General features: G+C 52.1%; 1 protein-coding gene across 8 annotated transcripts in view; it reads right to left on the bottom strand.

Annotated features, from left to right (window-relative positions):
• The window catches only part of XG (Xg glycoprotein (Xg blood group)), a 41,538-nt gene extending 25,496 nt beyond the window's left edge, over positions 1-16,042 (bottom strand). For 3 of the 8 annotated variants that reach the window (XR_009006753.1, XM_057539078.1, XM_057539080.1), the window contains exons 1-2: positions 6,630-6,890; positions 1,962-2,003 (exon numbers count right to left, since the gene is read on the bottom strand). Coding sequence is in view for 7 of the 8 variants with exons in the window: in XM_057539078.1 (XP_057395061.1) it covers positions 1,962-2,003; positions 6,630-6,767 (180 nt within the window). In the remaining variant the exon portion in view is untranslated. Of the gene's footprint in view, positions 1-1,961; positions 2,004-6,267; positions 6,891-15,915 lie in introns of those variants that run through there. The other 5 variants (XM_057539074.1, XM_057539075.1, XM_057539076.1 and 2 more) reach the window with 2 other exon arrangements.
• Positions 16,043-16,370: the final 328 nt, after the last annotated feature.

Below are 16,370 nucleotides of genomic sequence, written 5' to 3'. Positions count from 1 at the left end.
GAAGTTTGCGTTGTGCCTGTTGATGCCGGGGGTGTGTAAACGGGGTGGTGCACAGCTTCCCAGGTGGCTTCGGTTCCCCGAGGCCAGCACTCGTGGACGGGGCATCAGGTGCACAGTACCTGTCTGCCAGGCTCGGTGAGTCTGGGGATGGAGTGTCGGGGGGGCAGACAGGGGCAGCAGGAGGAGGGGGTTTGGGGAAGATGCTTGGAGGGGTGGCACCTGACAAGGGTGAGGGAGGTTGGAGCTGCCCGGGGGCACAGTGGACAGGGTCCTTCCCCTCTGCAGAAAGCCCTCTCTCACTGAGCATCGTGGGTTCAAGGTCCATCCACGTGGTAGCCTGGGTCAGAGCTTCGCTCCTTTTCGTGCCTGAGTCACAGCCCACTGTGTGCACGGACCCCAGGCTGTTTCTCCATCCATCCGTCCATGGACACTTGGGTGGCTTCTGCCTTTTGGCGATGATGAATTACGCAGCTGTAAACACGTATGTGTCTGAGTCTCTCCTTTCAATCCTTCCCTTTCTTCCTAGGAGGGGAACTGCCAGTTCACAGGTTGACGATATTTTTTAACCGATTAAACGCCTCCGATGATTCTGCACCACAGCCCTCAGCTGCGTGTGCCCTACCCTGGGCGTGCTCCTTCTTTATCCATCCCAGACCCTGTGCCAACCACCCAGGCTGAATCTGGGGGGATACCTCCCAATGCCCCGCAGTGTGACTGCAACCATTGGCCCTCCTATAACCCTGACCTCGCAGCCCGTCCACTCTGGGAAGGACTGAGCCCTTCACCATTGCAGTCTGACGGGGGAAGCAGTGTGTCAGCCTTGACCTGCCTCATTAGGTTTGTCTGCTGCTCTGACAATAATCTCATATCTGCTCTGTCACGGTTACTACTAGCAAAAGCCTCAGTTAGTGCGGAAAACTGGGGAGGGAGCTGGTCTTGCATCATTGGTTGCCATCCTTTTTCTTTTTTTCCTCATGCATTATTTTGTTCTTTCTATTTCTTACATGTTTGCAATTTTTCTGATTACAAAATAATGCATAGTAAAAATTCCAACATATCAGAAATGTAAAGACTTAGATAATGAATATCTTTCAAAATGCCATTCTCTAGAGAAGAAATCTTGTTAAAATTTTATTATGCCTAAGATGTATTTTCGTTTTAAAAAGCAGCTCCTTTGAGAGTACAGAAGTACTAAGTGTCGCCCCCTGGCTCATAGTCTCTAGGAAATAGTGGAGAAGAGGTGACAGGCTGCTATTGGAGGTCACTCTCTCCCCTGGTTCTCAAGCTTCTTTTTTTTTTTTTTTTGGTTGTCATCCATTTTTAAGTTGAGGGGGTCTGTTGATCACGTCCCTTCTTTACTTCTCGGAAAATCCACCGTAATTGACGTGCAATGAGTGACCTGGGGTTGCCCTGATGACAGAAGAAGCTGATTTTTCTCTGAGTAGACAAGCACTCATCTTTCTTCCCACTGTGCCTGCAGGTCACACCCCTTCCTTCTTCCCCAAGCCCCCCAGGTCTGAACGCTCCTGCCACCCAGCTCGACTGTGGGCCTTAATCCAGACCTTCCTCCCGGGCCCAGGAGATGTACAGTCAGCTTTCCAGCTGACAAGCAGGTCCCGCTGACCCCAAGGGTAGTGGCCACAAACAGGCGGGGTGTAGGGGGGTCTTCCAAGTCGTAGATGCCCCGCGAGTAGAGGTGAACCACATTTAAGCAAAGGAAAACCCTCCAGCGTATGCGCAGACCCCTGGCTTGGGGAGCCCAGACCTACCAAGACGTAAGACCGAGCCCCACAGCTAAGGCAGGACGTGGAGGTCCGTCTCCCGGTGCTTGTGATCTGGGGTGAAAACCAGAGCTCTCCCTGCCTGGAATTCGGAATCCCCGCCCCAGCCAACCCCGAGCTGCCACAGAGCTGCCACAGGCTGCGAAGCACAGCATCTCCCGGAGAAAGACGGGCACTTACCGGGGTCGTCGAGAGCATCGGCCAAATCAAAGTCACCTTGACCTGTGGGGAGACATAGGGCGTTAGGTCACACCGCGATGGGACCGTCAGGGCCCCCTGACACCTGTCACCCCCCCCCCACCTTGGCCCGTCTGCCCAGACATCCCCCCTGGTGCAAAGGTCAAGCCCACCACCCACCGTGAGGTCAGCGGAAGACCAAAGCCCCCCTCTCTCTCCACCTCCCCTGTGGTGTGTTTGTCAAGCCAACATCTCAGCTTTCCTGGCAGGCTGTGCCCCTCACCAAAGACGCCTCCGAAGGAAGATGACGGCAGCCCCGTCTTTTTTTTTTTTTTTTTAAGTATAGTTAAGCCACAATATTGTGTTAGTTTCTGCTGTACGGGAAAGTGATTCAGTTATACATATATATATATTTTTCAGATTATTTTCCCTTATAGGTTATTACAAGATATTGAATGCAGTTCAGTATGCAGTACAGTAGGTCCTTGCTAATTATCTATTTTATATACAATAGTTGATATCTGCTAATTCCAAACTCCTAATTTATTCTCCCCCTGCTTTCCCCTTTGGTAACCATAAGTTTGTTTGCTATGTCTGTGAGTCTGCTTCTGTTGTGTAAATAAGCTCATTTGTATTATTTTTTAGATTCCACGTATAAGTGACACCATATGGTATTTGTCTTTCTCTGTCTGACTTACTTCACTTCGTATGATCATCTCTAGATCCATCCATGTTGCTGCCAATGGCATCCCCATCTTTTTTTTTTGAATTAAAAATTTTTTTTAAATTCTTTTTTTGGCTGCGTTGGGTCTTTGTTGTTGCGTGTGGACTTTTCTCTAGTTGCAGTGAGCGGGGGCTACTCTTCATTGTGGTGCGTGGGCTTCTCATTGCGGTGGCTTCTCTTGTTGTGGAGCACGGGCTCCAGGCACGCGGGCTTCAGTAGTTGTGGAACGTGGGATCAGTAATTGTGGCTAGCGGGCTCTAGAGTGCAGCCTCAGTAGTTGTGGCCCACGGGCTTAGTAGCTCCACGGCATGTGGGATCTTCCCAGACCAGGGCTCGAATCCATGTCCCCTGCATTGGCAGGCGGATTCTTAACCACTGCACCACCAGGGAAGTCCCTGGTATCCCCATCTTAAAGAGGAGGGAGATGCTCCCAGGATCTCAGCTGCCTTGAGCAAAACACACAGACGTCTTGGAAAGGCAAAGGACCCGTGCATTCTGCAAACATTTACGAGCTGCGACTCTGATCCAGGCACACTGTTACCCAATGGGGACGGGACCTTCAATGACACTAGCCCTGCTTCCTGGTTCTTTAGGGAAGAGAGACCCTTGAATATCCCTAAAGGTGGGGACAGGGTGCAGCGGGGACCACAAGGCAGTGGGGGCAATTGCACGTCTTGTGTGAGCCGACCTGGAGGCCTGCCTGGAGGAGGTGTCACGTGAGCCGTGTGGAAGATAGTGGTTTACTCACCGGGAAACACTCTGACCCCGGTTTACAGCTCAGGGGATGCCTTCGGGAAATGCGGTACGGTGGCGGCTCTGTGGCTGCAACTGTGGATATTTTCCTTTATGGCTAAGACAGAATGCATCTGGGACTGAGGCCCAGAAACACGCTGTCCTTGCCTCTCCGTGACACCCCCGCAAGTGTTTCACAAACATTTCAACCCCGGCTCCCTCCCAGTGCTCAGGGGCTCAGAAATTCTGTTGACGCGCGGGTTTCAGACTTGCTAAAAATACGATGAGGAAGTCTAGGGTCTGGAGAGAAGCGGAGGCTGGATTTCAGTTTTCTTACAAGCTCAACTCGGAGAAACTTGGGTGGATAACAAATGAGTCAGGGGGACTGGCACTGACTGCTCACGGGTACGGGGTTCCTTATGGGGGTGATAAGAACATTCTGGCATTCGATGGTGGTGACGGTTGCACAACATTGTGAACGTGCTAAACAAAAACGTCTGCACTGTTCACTTTCAGAGGGTTCACAGGGTGACTCTTATGCATGTGAATTTTATCTCAAAAAAAACCAGAAAACATTTTTAACGAGCTGAGGGCTCCTTTCCTGCCAGTTTAAGGGCTTCTTCCCACACACAGCCCACCCATCCCCTTCGCCGCCTCTAAAACTACAGAAGCCCGATCAGAAAACCTCTGAGCTCCTGACCAATTTGTATCTCATCTTTGGCTGATAAAAAAGAGCTTTTTTAAGAGAGCTTTGTTGAGACAGAATCCATAGATTATACAATTCACCCGTTTAGAGCACGCAATCCAGTGGCATTTAGTATGTTTATAATGAAGGCTGTGCAACCACCACTTCTATCTGGTTCCAGAACATGCTTATCCCCCAGAAGGGACACCGTCTGCATTTAAGACTCACTCCTTATCCCCCCTGCCCAGCCCCTGACACCACAGACCCACCCTCTGCCTCTGTGGACTGGCCTGTTCTGGACGCTTCCTATCAATGGACTCACCCACGCTGTGTCGTTCTGTGTCTGGCTTCTCTCACCGAGCATTCTGTGTTCAAGGTCCATCCACGTGCTCAAGCGTCTCAGTGTGAAATCCTAATCCGCCCGGGGCAGGGTTTCCTCAGGCAAAGACACTGCTTTCAGGCCCCCGTGACCTGCTCCCCGCTTTGTCGCTCTGGCCGGCAGGCTCTCGGACGGCTCACCGCCCGTCGCTTTGCTCTCCAGGACCTCTGACGGCTGCGACGTGCAGACAGGCCTGCAGGTGGGGACCTGGCGGCACCAGCCTGTACCCCCCGCTGCCCCGCACCAGCCCTGCCGTGGACACGTCGCTGGGGACCTATTAGGATGCGCAGCCGTCTATGAGCACCTACTACGCACCAAGTCCCACTGCAAGCATCTGCAGGTCACCCGAGCCTCCCTCTCTCCACCAGCCCTGCCGTGGACACGTCGCTGGGGACCTATTAGGATGCGCAGCCGTCTATGAGCACCTACTACGCACCAAGTCCCACTGCAAGCATCTGCAGGTCACCCAAGCAACCCTCTTTCCACCAGCCCTGCCGCGAACACGTCGCTGGGGACCAATTAGGATGCGCAGCCGTCTATGAGCACCTACTACGCACCAAGTCCCACTGCAAGCATCTGCAGGTCACCCGAGCCTCCCTCTTTCCGCCCACGAGGGGACATTAGTGTTACGACTATGCACTTGTGCCTGCCGAGGGGCCTGAGTTTCCAGGAGCTTAAGGGCAGCGTCAGGTTTTGCACCCAGACCCTCCAGGAGCCCCAGTCGCAGCCCCTGTGCCTGGAAGGGGGCTGGCGGGAAGCGGGGGGACGCCGCTTTCCTAGACCCTGGGCGTCCTAGACTCCCCGAGTCTGCCTGGAGGTCGTTTTGACCCGTCCAGCCTGGGGTCAGGGAAGCCCTAGGCCTGGCCCGGCTGGGATGCCATGGGGGTAGCTTCTGGGGCTGCTTGTCAAGGGAACTGGGACCCCGGTGCGTGGACACCCCCAGGCAGGGGCCTCCTGAGCTGGGACCGGCCCAGGCACGGGAGGGCAGAGGAGCTGAGGGCAGAGGGCACCCACCGGCAGCCCCGCGGTCCGGACTGGAGGCCGGGGGTCGGTGCGTTTAGAGGCCGAACCCTGGAGAGCTGACTCTAACACAGGGAGGTCCCGCATCTGTGCCCATCGCCCCTGTCTTCGGCCAGGCTCTGCGTCCCTCCAGCTTCTGCCAGGTCCTCTTTCGGGGAACAGGCCGGCCACTCTCTGCTCTGGGTCACTGTCTAGGGGCTGGGGGACAGGACTCGGCACCGGCCTTGGGGACGCTGAAGACACATTCCTGCCAGGGCTGCCGTGGGGCTGTGACGGACCCCCCTCCAGGGTGAAAGGACAGATACCTGTGCGGGGCATCCAGTGCCCTCAGCTACGAGGGCAGCTCTGGAATTTGCATTCTAGTCGCCCGTTGACAGTTTACAAACAACCCTCACCAAGCTCTTGGCAGGAGCTCCAGGCATCCCGTAAACAGGCACCGGGGGGCTTCCCTGGTGGTGCAGTGGTTGAGAATCTGCCTGCCAATGCAGGGGACACGGGTTCGAGCCCTGGTCTGGGAAGATCCCACATGCCGCGGAGCAACTAGGCCCGTGAGCCACAATTACTGAGCCTGCGCGTCTGGAGCCTGTGCTCCGCAACAAGAGAGGCCACGATAGTGAGAGGCCCGCGCACCGCGATGAAGAGTGGCCCCCGCTTGCCACAACTAGAGAAAGCCCTCGCACAGAAACGAAGACCCAACACAGCCAAAAAAAAAAAAAAAAAAAATTTATAAAAAAAAAAAAAAACAGGCACCGGAAGGGTGTCCTCCAACCTGAGCGTCTGGCCACTCCCTGTTCTGAGATGATCGAAGCCCCTGTTATCTGTCTCCCCCCGGCCTCTCCCGAATCCATTCCACAGCTGGGCGGGAGCCGGCTGTTTTCCAAAAGGGCCTCGGGTCGCCTCCGGGGCTGCGGTAGCCTTGCCAGCCGGCCTGCTTGCAGCCGGAAGCCAGGGAGTGCCCGCTGGGGCTCTGAGAGCAGCAAGTCCCTGCACGCCGCCCCAACCCCATCCTGTGTCCCCTTCTCTTTCCAGCGGCTTCCTTCCGTTTGGAGACGCTTCTGACGAGGAGGAGAGGTCGTGGAGGAAGCTGTCCCCAGTTGTGGCGCTGCTGGGAGGCCCGTGAACATGACTCACGCGCAGAGCCGGCGGACCGCAGCCCGTACGAGGGCTCCTGTACCCTCGGCTGGGCGACGGTCCAGCCCCGCAGGCCGGGCTGCCGTTCAGCCGACGGCCTCTGCTCTCCGGAGGGGCTGCAGCCGAGACCCTGCCCATGTGCTTCAGATCGCAGCCCCACCGGGTGCCGACCTGCCGGACACGTCACTCAGGTGGAAGAGGCTGATTCAGAGGCTCAGTCTCGGTGGAGCTGGGGGGCAGGGGGGGGTGCAGCTCCCCAGGGCAATTCCTTCCACCAGCTTTCTTTTTTTTTTTCCACTCAGAGCCTAAGACGGGGCTGGGAACATAAGACGTGTTTCTGATCTGCTTAGTTTAGCTGGCTCGGCGGTTTCTAATCAATCCCACATGTTCTGGGATCTGTAAACACCGAGGGGAAAGCAGCAGCGTGGGTTCTGGGATCATAATGCTGGTCACCCATTGCTGACATCCTGGAGACGGGGGTTTAAAATGACTCACGCTGCTGGGCGGGAGGTCTTAGCGTCATACCCAAGACCCCCTACCCTCCAAAAAAACAAGCTATTTAGGAGGGATTTTGAGACGAAACCACCTGAACGGCCCCTGGAGGAATTCTTTCGTTATCTCTAGTAACCAGTCCCCTCCCTCCCCAGTCAAATTCCACCCCAACAAGATTCTAAGATACTTTGTATCAGAGTTTGCTTCCCTGAACTTCTCAGACCCACACGCCTACAGGACAAAGGGCATTTTTGCAAAGGGCAGAGCTGTTGGAATAATCATGACACGGTGCCCAGGATGACGCCTTGCACTAGAAAAAACCCACCACGCCTCCACGGACACCACGACAGAGGCACACGTGCAAGTTCCCGCTAACTAACCCCTGAATTGTTCCCTCTGAAGGAGAAAACCAGCCCCAGGCTAGCTCTGAGAAGAGGGGGGAAAACTGATTACTATCTAAAGCCCTGGCACCAATTACAGCCGTTACCAGCAGAATTTATAGGTGCTGAATTTAATTACCTTTGCGTGGGTCCATCAGGTGATAAAAACCCCACCCCTCACAGGCAGGCAGGATCTTAGATTTTATTATTCCGGCCAGTGTCCTTGTATCTGCGTCCCCTTCGGGAACGGCTGCCCTTCAAGACAATTGCTTTCCATTTCTTCACATAGGATTTTACAGGCTTCCTCTGAAGCGTGGGTTAATTTAAGCCAGTCCTTCCAGGGATCAACGGTCACAGATTAAGCCACTTTGCAAGCCATAAATCGGTAGGACTTTCTTGTCCTTGAGGGATTTCACCCCGCTGGAGCAGGGACTCCCAGGGAACACATCCCAGCTTCCTTCAGGCAAATTTTAGGTGCCCTTTTTGTCACTGGCTCAATTGTCTTTAAAAATACTTCAGGGCACTTTCCTGGCGGTCCAGTGGTAAAGAACTCGCCTTCCAATGCAGGGGACGCAGGTTCGATCCCTGGTCTGGGAACTAAGATCCCGATGCCGCGAGGCAGCTAAGCCCGCGCGAGCCCGCGCGCCGCAAACTACGGAGCCCACGCGCTCTGGAACCTGCGGGCCACAACTAGAGACAAGCCCGCGAACTAGAGAGAAGCGCGGGCGCCGCCGCAAAGATCCCGCGTGCCGCATCTAAGACCCAATGCAGCCAAAAATAAATAAATAAATATACATAAATAAAAAAATGAAAAAAATAAAATACAAGTACCATACTTCAATTTTTGAAAAAAAATATGTACAGAAAGCATATTACAGCGGCTCTTTCCCAGGACGCTGAGATTCACGGAGTAGAGAAAAGAAAGCATCTGCCTAGGTTAGCAGTTCCGATTCACAAGGGAGAAAAGGAAGGGAAGGCCCTCGGCGGTGAGAGAGTGGAGTCCTAACCACTGGACTGCCTGGGAATTCCTTGGAACTTATTTTGTACGTGATAGTTTGTACCTCTTGAGCCCCTCCCCCTATCTTGCCCCTCCCCCTCCCCTCATTTTCCCTTCATCACCTTTTTAAAGACCCCCATCTCCAAGCACAGTCCCATTCGGAGGTCCTGGGGGATAGGACTTGAACACATGAATTTGCGGGGGACACAGGACATCCTGTAACAGACTCAAAGCCACAGGAGGGTCTCAACCACCGTGCGGGCACCGTCCGGCAGCCTGGTGGAGTGGGACGGGACAGAGGCAGTCACCGGGGGGCGAAAAGGAGAGCGTCTTCAGCGCAGCCGTTTGAAGACAGGCCACTCACGGCGCGCTGGTCCACGCCCCAGCTGCCCCATCAGCCGCAGGGCTTCTGTCTCAGCGCCTCTCAGACCCTCCAGGGCATTCAAATCAGCCCAGAACCTGGCTCCAGGCAGAGTCTAGGTCAGCAGGTCTGGGTGACACTAAAACTGCATATCTCACTAGCTCCCAGGGGATGTCAGTGCCACCGGTCTGGGGACCCCGCTTTAGAAGTTCACGATGCAAACAGGAATCATCCTTAGTGTCAGGGGATGGTGATCCTTTTTTGCACCCTCCAGTTGACTGAACCCCCAAGGTCCAGGAGGTCCTCACCCTCCAGGGGTATCACAGCCTCAGTTACAGGGGGAGTCATAGAAGAACCCCTGTGTGCTTCTTCCCACAGGCAGGAGAGAAGGAAGGCGGCCTTGAACCTTGACCCCCATGGGTGAAGCCCCAAAACATTCCAAGGGGATGCCAGTTGGACCAACTTCAGATCCACCCTGCAGGTAACCCCAGGAAACAGCAAGAGAAGAAAATTCCACTCTTTCCTTGAAATATCCCAGCTCCATCACTTTCCTCAACACCCCTTGTGCATTGGTCTTCAGCTGGCGACAGCTCTGCTGTCGTTTGAAAGGAAACGGGAGTTGGACGGATACGGGAAGTAGCCGCTCCCCGAGAGACCCCTGAAGATGGTGAGTTTGGTCTCATCTTCACCCGGAGCCTTAAAAACTGGCAAAGCTGCTTCAAGCAGCGGTGTTCGTCCTCAGGGGGGCGGGGGCGCTGAGATGTTCCCCATCTGATTCTGAAGGGCAGTGGATGACCGGTTGGGGCCCCCCGACTTGCTGACACTCAGGACAACCAGCTAGAAGACTCGCGAAGCACCCCAAGGGGGTCCTGGAGGAAGGGGGGTCAGGCGTGGGGACTCTGCATTTTTACCCTGTCCCCCAGAATTACTCACACCCACCAGACTTTCCCAACTACCTCCCTGGAGTATCCGAACTTTGTGTAGACCATGTGTTATCACCATCACAAGCATAACAAATAAAAATTAATTGGAGGAAAATACTCACGAGGCATTCATCTAATTCTAAGAGCGTGCTCTTTGGGTGAAATGGACTCTTTTGCTTTTTTTTTTCTTCTTTTTGGCTGCTTTGGGTCTTCGTTGCTGCGCGTGGGCTTTCTCTAGTTGGCGGCGAGCGGGGGCTACTCTTTGTTGCGGTGCGCGGGCTTCTCATTGCGGTGGCTTCTCTTGTTGTGGAGCACGGGCTCTAGGCGCACAGGCTTCAGTAGTTGTGGCACGAGGGCTCAGTAGTTGTGGTGTGCAGACTCTAGAGCACAGGCTCAGTAGTTGTGGTGCATGGGCTTCGTTGCTCCACGGCATGTGGGATCTTCCCAGACCAGGGCTCGAACCCGTGCCCCCTGCATTGGCAGGCGGATTCTTAACCACTGCACCACCAGGGAAGTCCCTGAGTTTGTTTGTTTGTTTTTTTTAATCTTGAGAATGACTTACTCCAAGGAAGAGCATAGTGCTTTGCACCCATCAACTCTTGGGGCTCAAGCGTTTGTCAGTTTCTACAGGAGCTGTTTTCACCGCAAAGGCAACCCCCTTCAAGGGGGCCATTCATGGTAATAGGGAAATTGGGGCAGCAAAAAGATTTAATAGTGCTGGCTCCACCCCACGTCCCGCAATAGCCACAAACACGGAAATATTTCTTAAGACGCAGACGTGTGGGCCTGATTACGCTATAAGGCAAGAGGACCTCAGAGCCCTCCATACAATTGTCTACAGAATCAGCCTCTTGGCCACTTGAAGTGGAAAAATGAAATCATACTGAACGGTGAATTTTATGTGTCCACTCAGCCAGGCTATGGGGTCCAGTTCACTCAAACACTAATCTAGATGTCACCATGATGGTATTTTGTTGATGGGATTAACGTCTACAATCAATTGACTGTAAATAAAGCAGATTATCCTTGATAATGTGGGTGGGCCTCCCCTGATCTGTTGAAGGCTTTTAAACAAAAACTGAGGTTTCCCGGAGAAGAAGGGATTCTGAGTCAAGGGTGCCAGTTAAATCCTGCCTGAGTTTACAGCCTATGGGCCTGCCCTACAAATTTCAGCCCTACAATCTTGTGAGACAATAGATGATAGATAGATAGATTAGTGATTGCTAATAGTTAGATAGGTAGTAGATAGATAGATAGATAGATAGATAGATAGAGACACTGATAGATAGATACACTGATAGATAGATACATAGGTAGATAGAGTCTCTCATGCTAGGGCAGGATTTCTCAACCTCGGCAGTCCTGACATTGGAAGCTGGAGGACTCCCTGCTCCGTGGGATGTCCTGTGCACTACAGAACACTGAGATCACCCCTGGCCTCCACCCATCTGATGACAGCAGCCCCCTCCCACTTGTGACAACCAAAAATGACTCCAGACGTTGCCAAATGTCCCCTGGGGGCAAAGGCACCCCTGTTTGAGCATGGCTGGCTGCAGCATCTCTACCCCGGGGGCGTCACTAGGCACCTGTTGGGTGAGGGATGCATGACGGAGTCAGGAACCACGGAGCAGAGGCCCCACGGTGGCAGGGACCCAAGAGGCTCAGCCCCAGGTTTAAACCAGATGGCCACATGCTCAGATATCACCTCTCAAGGGAGCCCTCACTCCAGCATGGGCGTCACCAGGGTGCTGCCCAAAATGCAGGTACCCTGGCTCTCCAGCACCACACCCACCTACCTAATGAAGATCTCGAGGGGCTGGGATTCGGGTGGTGCCTTTAAACCTGCTCCCTCCCAGGTAATTCGTCTGCACGTCAAGGGCTGAGGATCACTGCCCTAAAGAGGGGGGCAGGTTCAGTGCCACAGATGGGCATGGGACAAGGGCAGTTTTAATGACCAGCTTGTGGGGTGACTTGCACACCCCGAGATTGGTTAGATCAAAGGGAGGTTGGGGGCCATGAGGAAGGAGGCAGAATCCAGAAAGACTCAACTCAGGGCTGTGGGGTGAGGCCAACGAGGGCTGGAGTCTGGTAGCATCACGTGGGCTGGCTTAATGCCTTGGGCAAGCATCACAACTTCTCCAAATCACTATTCTCAGAAGCAAAGCCCAAACATCCTGCCACATCTGAAGGCAGCAACCAACCTAAAATACCTCGCTCAGCACCTGACTTACCTTTATTCAATGGGAAGTACTCAGAACCATGATGGGCTGCTGTTAGAAAACTATAAAGAATATCACTATCAGTTTTTATTGCCGTCAGAGCTCCGTATCTGCGGATTCCACATCTGCAGATTCAACCGACCACGGACCAAAAATATTAAATTTAGGGGGAAGGGTAAGCTGGGACAAAGTGAGAGAGAGGCATGGACATATATACACTATCAAATGTAAAACAGATAGCTAGCGGGAAGCAGCTGCATAGCACAGGGAGATCAGCTCGGTGCTTTGTGACCACCTAGAGGGGTGGGATAGGGAGGGTGGGAGGCAGACGCAAGAGGGAGGAGATATGGGGATAAATGTATATGTATAGCTGGTTCACTTTGTTATAAAGCAGAAACTAACATACCATTGTAAAGCAATTATACTCCAGTAAAGATGTTAAAAAAATAAAAATAAATAAAATAAAATAAAATAAAATAAAAATATTAAATTTTTCTGGGACTTCCCTGGCAGTCCAGTGGTTAAGACTCTGCACTTCCACTGCAGGGGGAACGGATTTGATCCCTGATTGGGGAACTAAGATCCCACATGCCTCAAGGCCAAAAAAAAATTAAATTTTAAAAAATTCCTGAAAGTTCCAAAAAGCAAAACTAGCATTTGCCATGTGACAACAACTATTCACATAGCATTTACATGGTGTTAGGTATGATAAGTCACCTAGAGATGATTTAAAGTCTACAGGAACGGGACTTCCCTGGTGGCACAGTGGTTAAGAATCCGCCTGCCAATGCAGGGGACATGGGTTCGAGCCCTTGTCCGGGAAGATCCCACATGCTGCAGAGCAACTAAGCCCTTGCGCCACAACTACTGAGCCTGCGCTCTAGAGCCCGTGAGCCACAGCTACTGAGCCCACGTGCCACAACTACTGAAGCCCGCGCACCTAGAGCCCATGCTCTGCAACAAGAGAAGCCACCACAATGAGAAGCCCGTGCACCACAATGAAGAGTAGCCCCCGCTCGCCACAACTAGAGAAAAGCCTGCGCGCAGCAATGAAGACCCAACGCAGCCAAAAGTAAATAAATAAAATAAATTTATAAAAAATAAAAATAATAATAAAAAAGTAAAGTCTACGGGAGGAGGTGCCTGGGTTATATGCAAATATGACATCACTTTATATAAGGGACTTGAGCATCCATGGATTTTGGTGTCCTGGGGGGTCCTGGAACTAATCCCCCTCAAATACCAAGGGATGCCTGTACTTTTTTAGTCTGTAGGTAGAAAAGGAGCTCTATTTAAACGCACACAGATGTTTAGTCTTGTCTGGTAAGAGGAGAAGATACAATACATGTAGAAGGGAATTTCAGAGCCATTGTATAATATAGACACAGGAAAATGGTAATGTATACCCAGGATACAATAGATATACAGGAAAAAAGGGAATATAAGGAAATATATATATATATACAAAATCTAGAGTTATATCTGTATTATAGCTAGCTAGATAGATGATAGATAGATAGCTGATAGATGTTAGATAGTTAGTTGATAGATGATAGGTAGGTAGATAGATAGTTGATAGATGTTAGATAGTTGATAGATGATAGATAGGTAGGTAGGTAGGTAGATAGATAGATAGATTTTTTTCTCAACAAACCAAACACGACAAGCAGCCCCTGGAGTTTCCATTTCTGTTTCTATCAGCTTTTAGAAGACTTGACTTGGTCTCATGGTCCTTCAAGAGCCTCCAGGTTTGATAGTGAAAGGTAATTAAATACACTGGAAATCTGAAACTGCCAAATTGTAAACCCCTATGCCTCAGGACTATACCCATGTTCTTATTTTATTTTATACACACAGTTTAGTCATTATAAGAATGGTTAAGTGATGTTCACCATAATGATAGTCTGCTTTTCCGGAGCCTTTGTAACAAGCATCTTGACAGCCTTGCAGGAAGTGTTTGGGGACCTCGTGAACTCCCTCACGCCGAGAGCTGCTGGTGGTTTGGGGTGTGAGGGGGCAGTCCATGCATTTAACAAACTACCCAGGACTCGGGACATCTGCACAACGTGTTCACAGCGACACGCCCTGACCCAGACCTCACGACCTTTCCTATCCCTCTTCACACCTCTCCTGCCTCTGCACGTTCCCAGCAACGTGACCTCAGATAAATGATGGAACACCTCCGTGCCTCTGTGTACCCATCTATAGAAGGGCATCAAGGGACTCCCCTGGCAGTCCAGTGGTTAAGACTCTGCGCTTCCAATGCAGGGATGCAGGGGACACGGGTTCAATCCCTGGGCAGGGAACTAATATCCCACATGCTGTGTGGCATGGCCAAAAATAAAATAAAATAATATCATCTTCAAAAAGAAAAAAAAAAATTTCCGTGTTAGATCAAAAAAGGAAACATATTTAAAAAAAAAAAAAGAAAAGAAAAAGAAAGAAAAAGCGCATCAAGCCTGGCAGCCCCAGCCCAGGGCTGTGTGAGAATGAACTTGATTAACACCCGCAGAGCCTGTAGGAAATCACGCCCTCATCAAAAGAACGACGTAACCTGGGTATCCTCAGAAGAACTCGGCTAACATCAGCCAGGCCGGCTCCTGCATTTTTCTCTCTTCTGAAGAACGGCAGTTAAATCCACAGCAAATTTCCCCAGCACATATGATGAGCCACGTGAGAAGCTGAAGGAATCTGACATCCCATTATCCCCAAAGGAGCAAACCAACCGCGCCTGGTAGGAGGCTGAGTGGCCTGAACCCGCAGGTAAACCCACAGCTCCTACTGCGTGCACAGCAGCAGGAATAAACGCTCAAACGGGTTTTGCTGGCTTGGTTTCTGGGCGGGTCTGTGTAGAATCAGAGCTCTGCCCTCTTGCTGTTCCTTCAGCCCTGGTGTCAGTCAGTTCAGGGACTAACATCTCCCTGCAAACAGAAGCGCCTGGACTGCATTTCTGCGTGACCCACGTGCCGGGGGCGGTGGGGCAAGATGCGCAGACAGCGAGGATTCCTGGAAGGGTCTCGGGGAAGGTCCTGGGCGCTGGGTGCCAGGATGTCTCACAAAACCACATCTGCCCCTAAGCAACCATCCTCAAACAGGATAAACAGGAAATGCCACAAGAGCGCCATCCAAACGAAATCCTTTAATTCCTAACCTGCAACACTTCTCACTCTTAAATCCTGCCTGGGCCTCCATCTCCTAAAATTCAAATATTCAAAGGACCAAAGGAGCTTATCCAATTGCTGTTAAATCCTACATGTCCCGGGTAAATTACAGTTCCCAAACTAGGTCTCTCCCCACCTCTGCTCTCCGACAAACCAAAATCCCGGCATTACCAGAAGAGCCTGTATTGAAGTTTGGGGCGTAAACAATTCAGATGCTTTTAATTTGCCAACAGGAGGGGTGACATTGTTGAGAAATGTCTAAAAACCTGAACGGAGGCTGCCCTTCCAGCAAACCCAATCTTGGGTGATCGGTCCCACAAAACCAAGCTGTGTCTCAGTTCCATTGTCCCCATACGGAAACTCAGCACTAATATTTTAAATCAAAAACAAGGAATTGAAAAATCCCAGCACGCCCCAGGAACACGGGTCACTTTTTTCCATGTGTGACACACCCAGAGATCAAAAGCAGACAACAAAAACAGTTCGCTTCTAAGTGCTGCGATCCACATCCTACACTTCTGGGTCCAATTCCCAGACCCCGATTTGGTACCCGGCCCCTTTTTCTCCCCTCAAAGCCATCATACTTGGTCTGTTTTCTGTTTTTTTTTTGTTTTTCTACAATCTGGCACATTAGAGCCATTTCCCGAGTGGTAGTGGTTTGGGGCGGAGGTTTTTTTTTTTGCTTTTTGTCTTAAAGCAGCCAGATAGAAATGCACACCCACACAGCTCTCCCCAGAGCAAACCCTCCCTTACCTCGGATGTGCATCAGAAGACACAGGAACGTGAGGCAGAAGATGCCCCACCAGGGTTCCATCCTCGGTTACCTTTCAGGCGAACCTTCAGTGTGCGCGCTGGGCGATCTGGCCACGCAACCCTTGCTGGACGGATGTGCTGACTTCCGCTTCGCAGTTTGCAAGGGAAACAGGCAACGTCTCCAAGCAGAAAGGATGAACCAAACTTGAGTGCCTCTGCCAGAATCTGAAGGGCTGGGCGTTCCGTCCCAAACTGCAAGGCCCGGAGCCCGTGAGGCGTGGGCCTCCATGCTGGAGGGCATCCTGGGGAGGCCGCCTCCCTGCGCTACGCTGGCCAACCAGCCTCAGGATGCTGGGGAAACAGGTGGCTCTCCAGCACCAACGGGTGTCCTGGGCTTCGCGTAGCCGGCACACCTGCCCGGCAGGTCTGCTTCCCGCGGGCAGGGGAGACGCACC

Source organism: Balaenoptera acutorostrata, chromosome X, assembly GCF_949987535.1.
Source record: "Balaenoptera acutorostrata chromosome X, mBalAcu1.1, whole genome shotgun sequence".
Lineage (NCBI taxonomy): Eukaryota > Metazoa > Chordata > Mammalia > Artiodactyla > Balaenopteridae > Balaenoptera > Balaenoptera acutorostrata.
The sequence above is the reverse complement of the archived record's forward strand: the minus strand, read 5'-3'. Positions and strand labels throughout refer to the sequence as shown.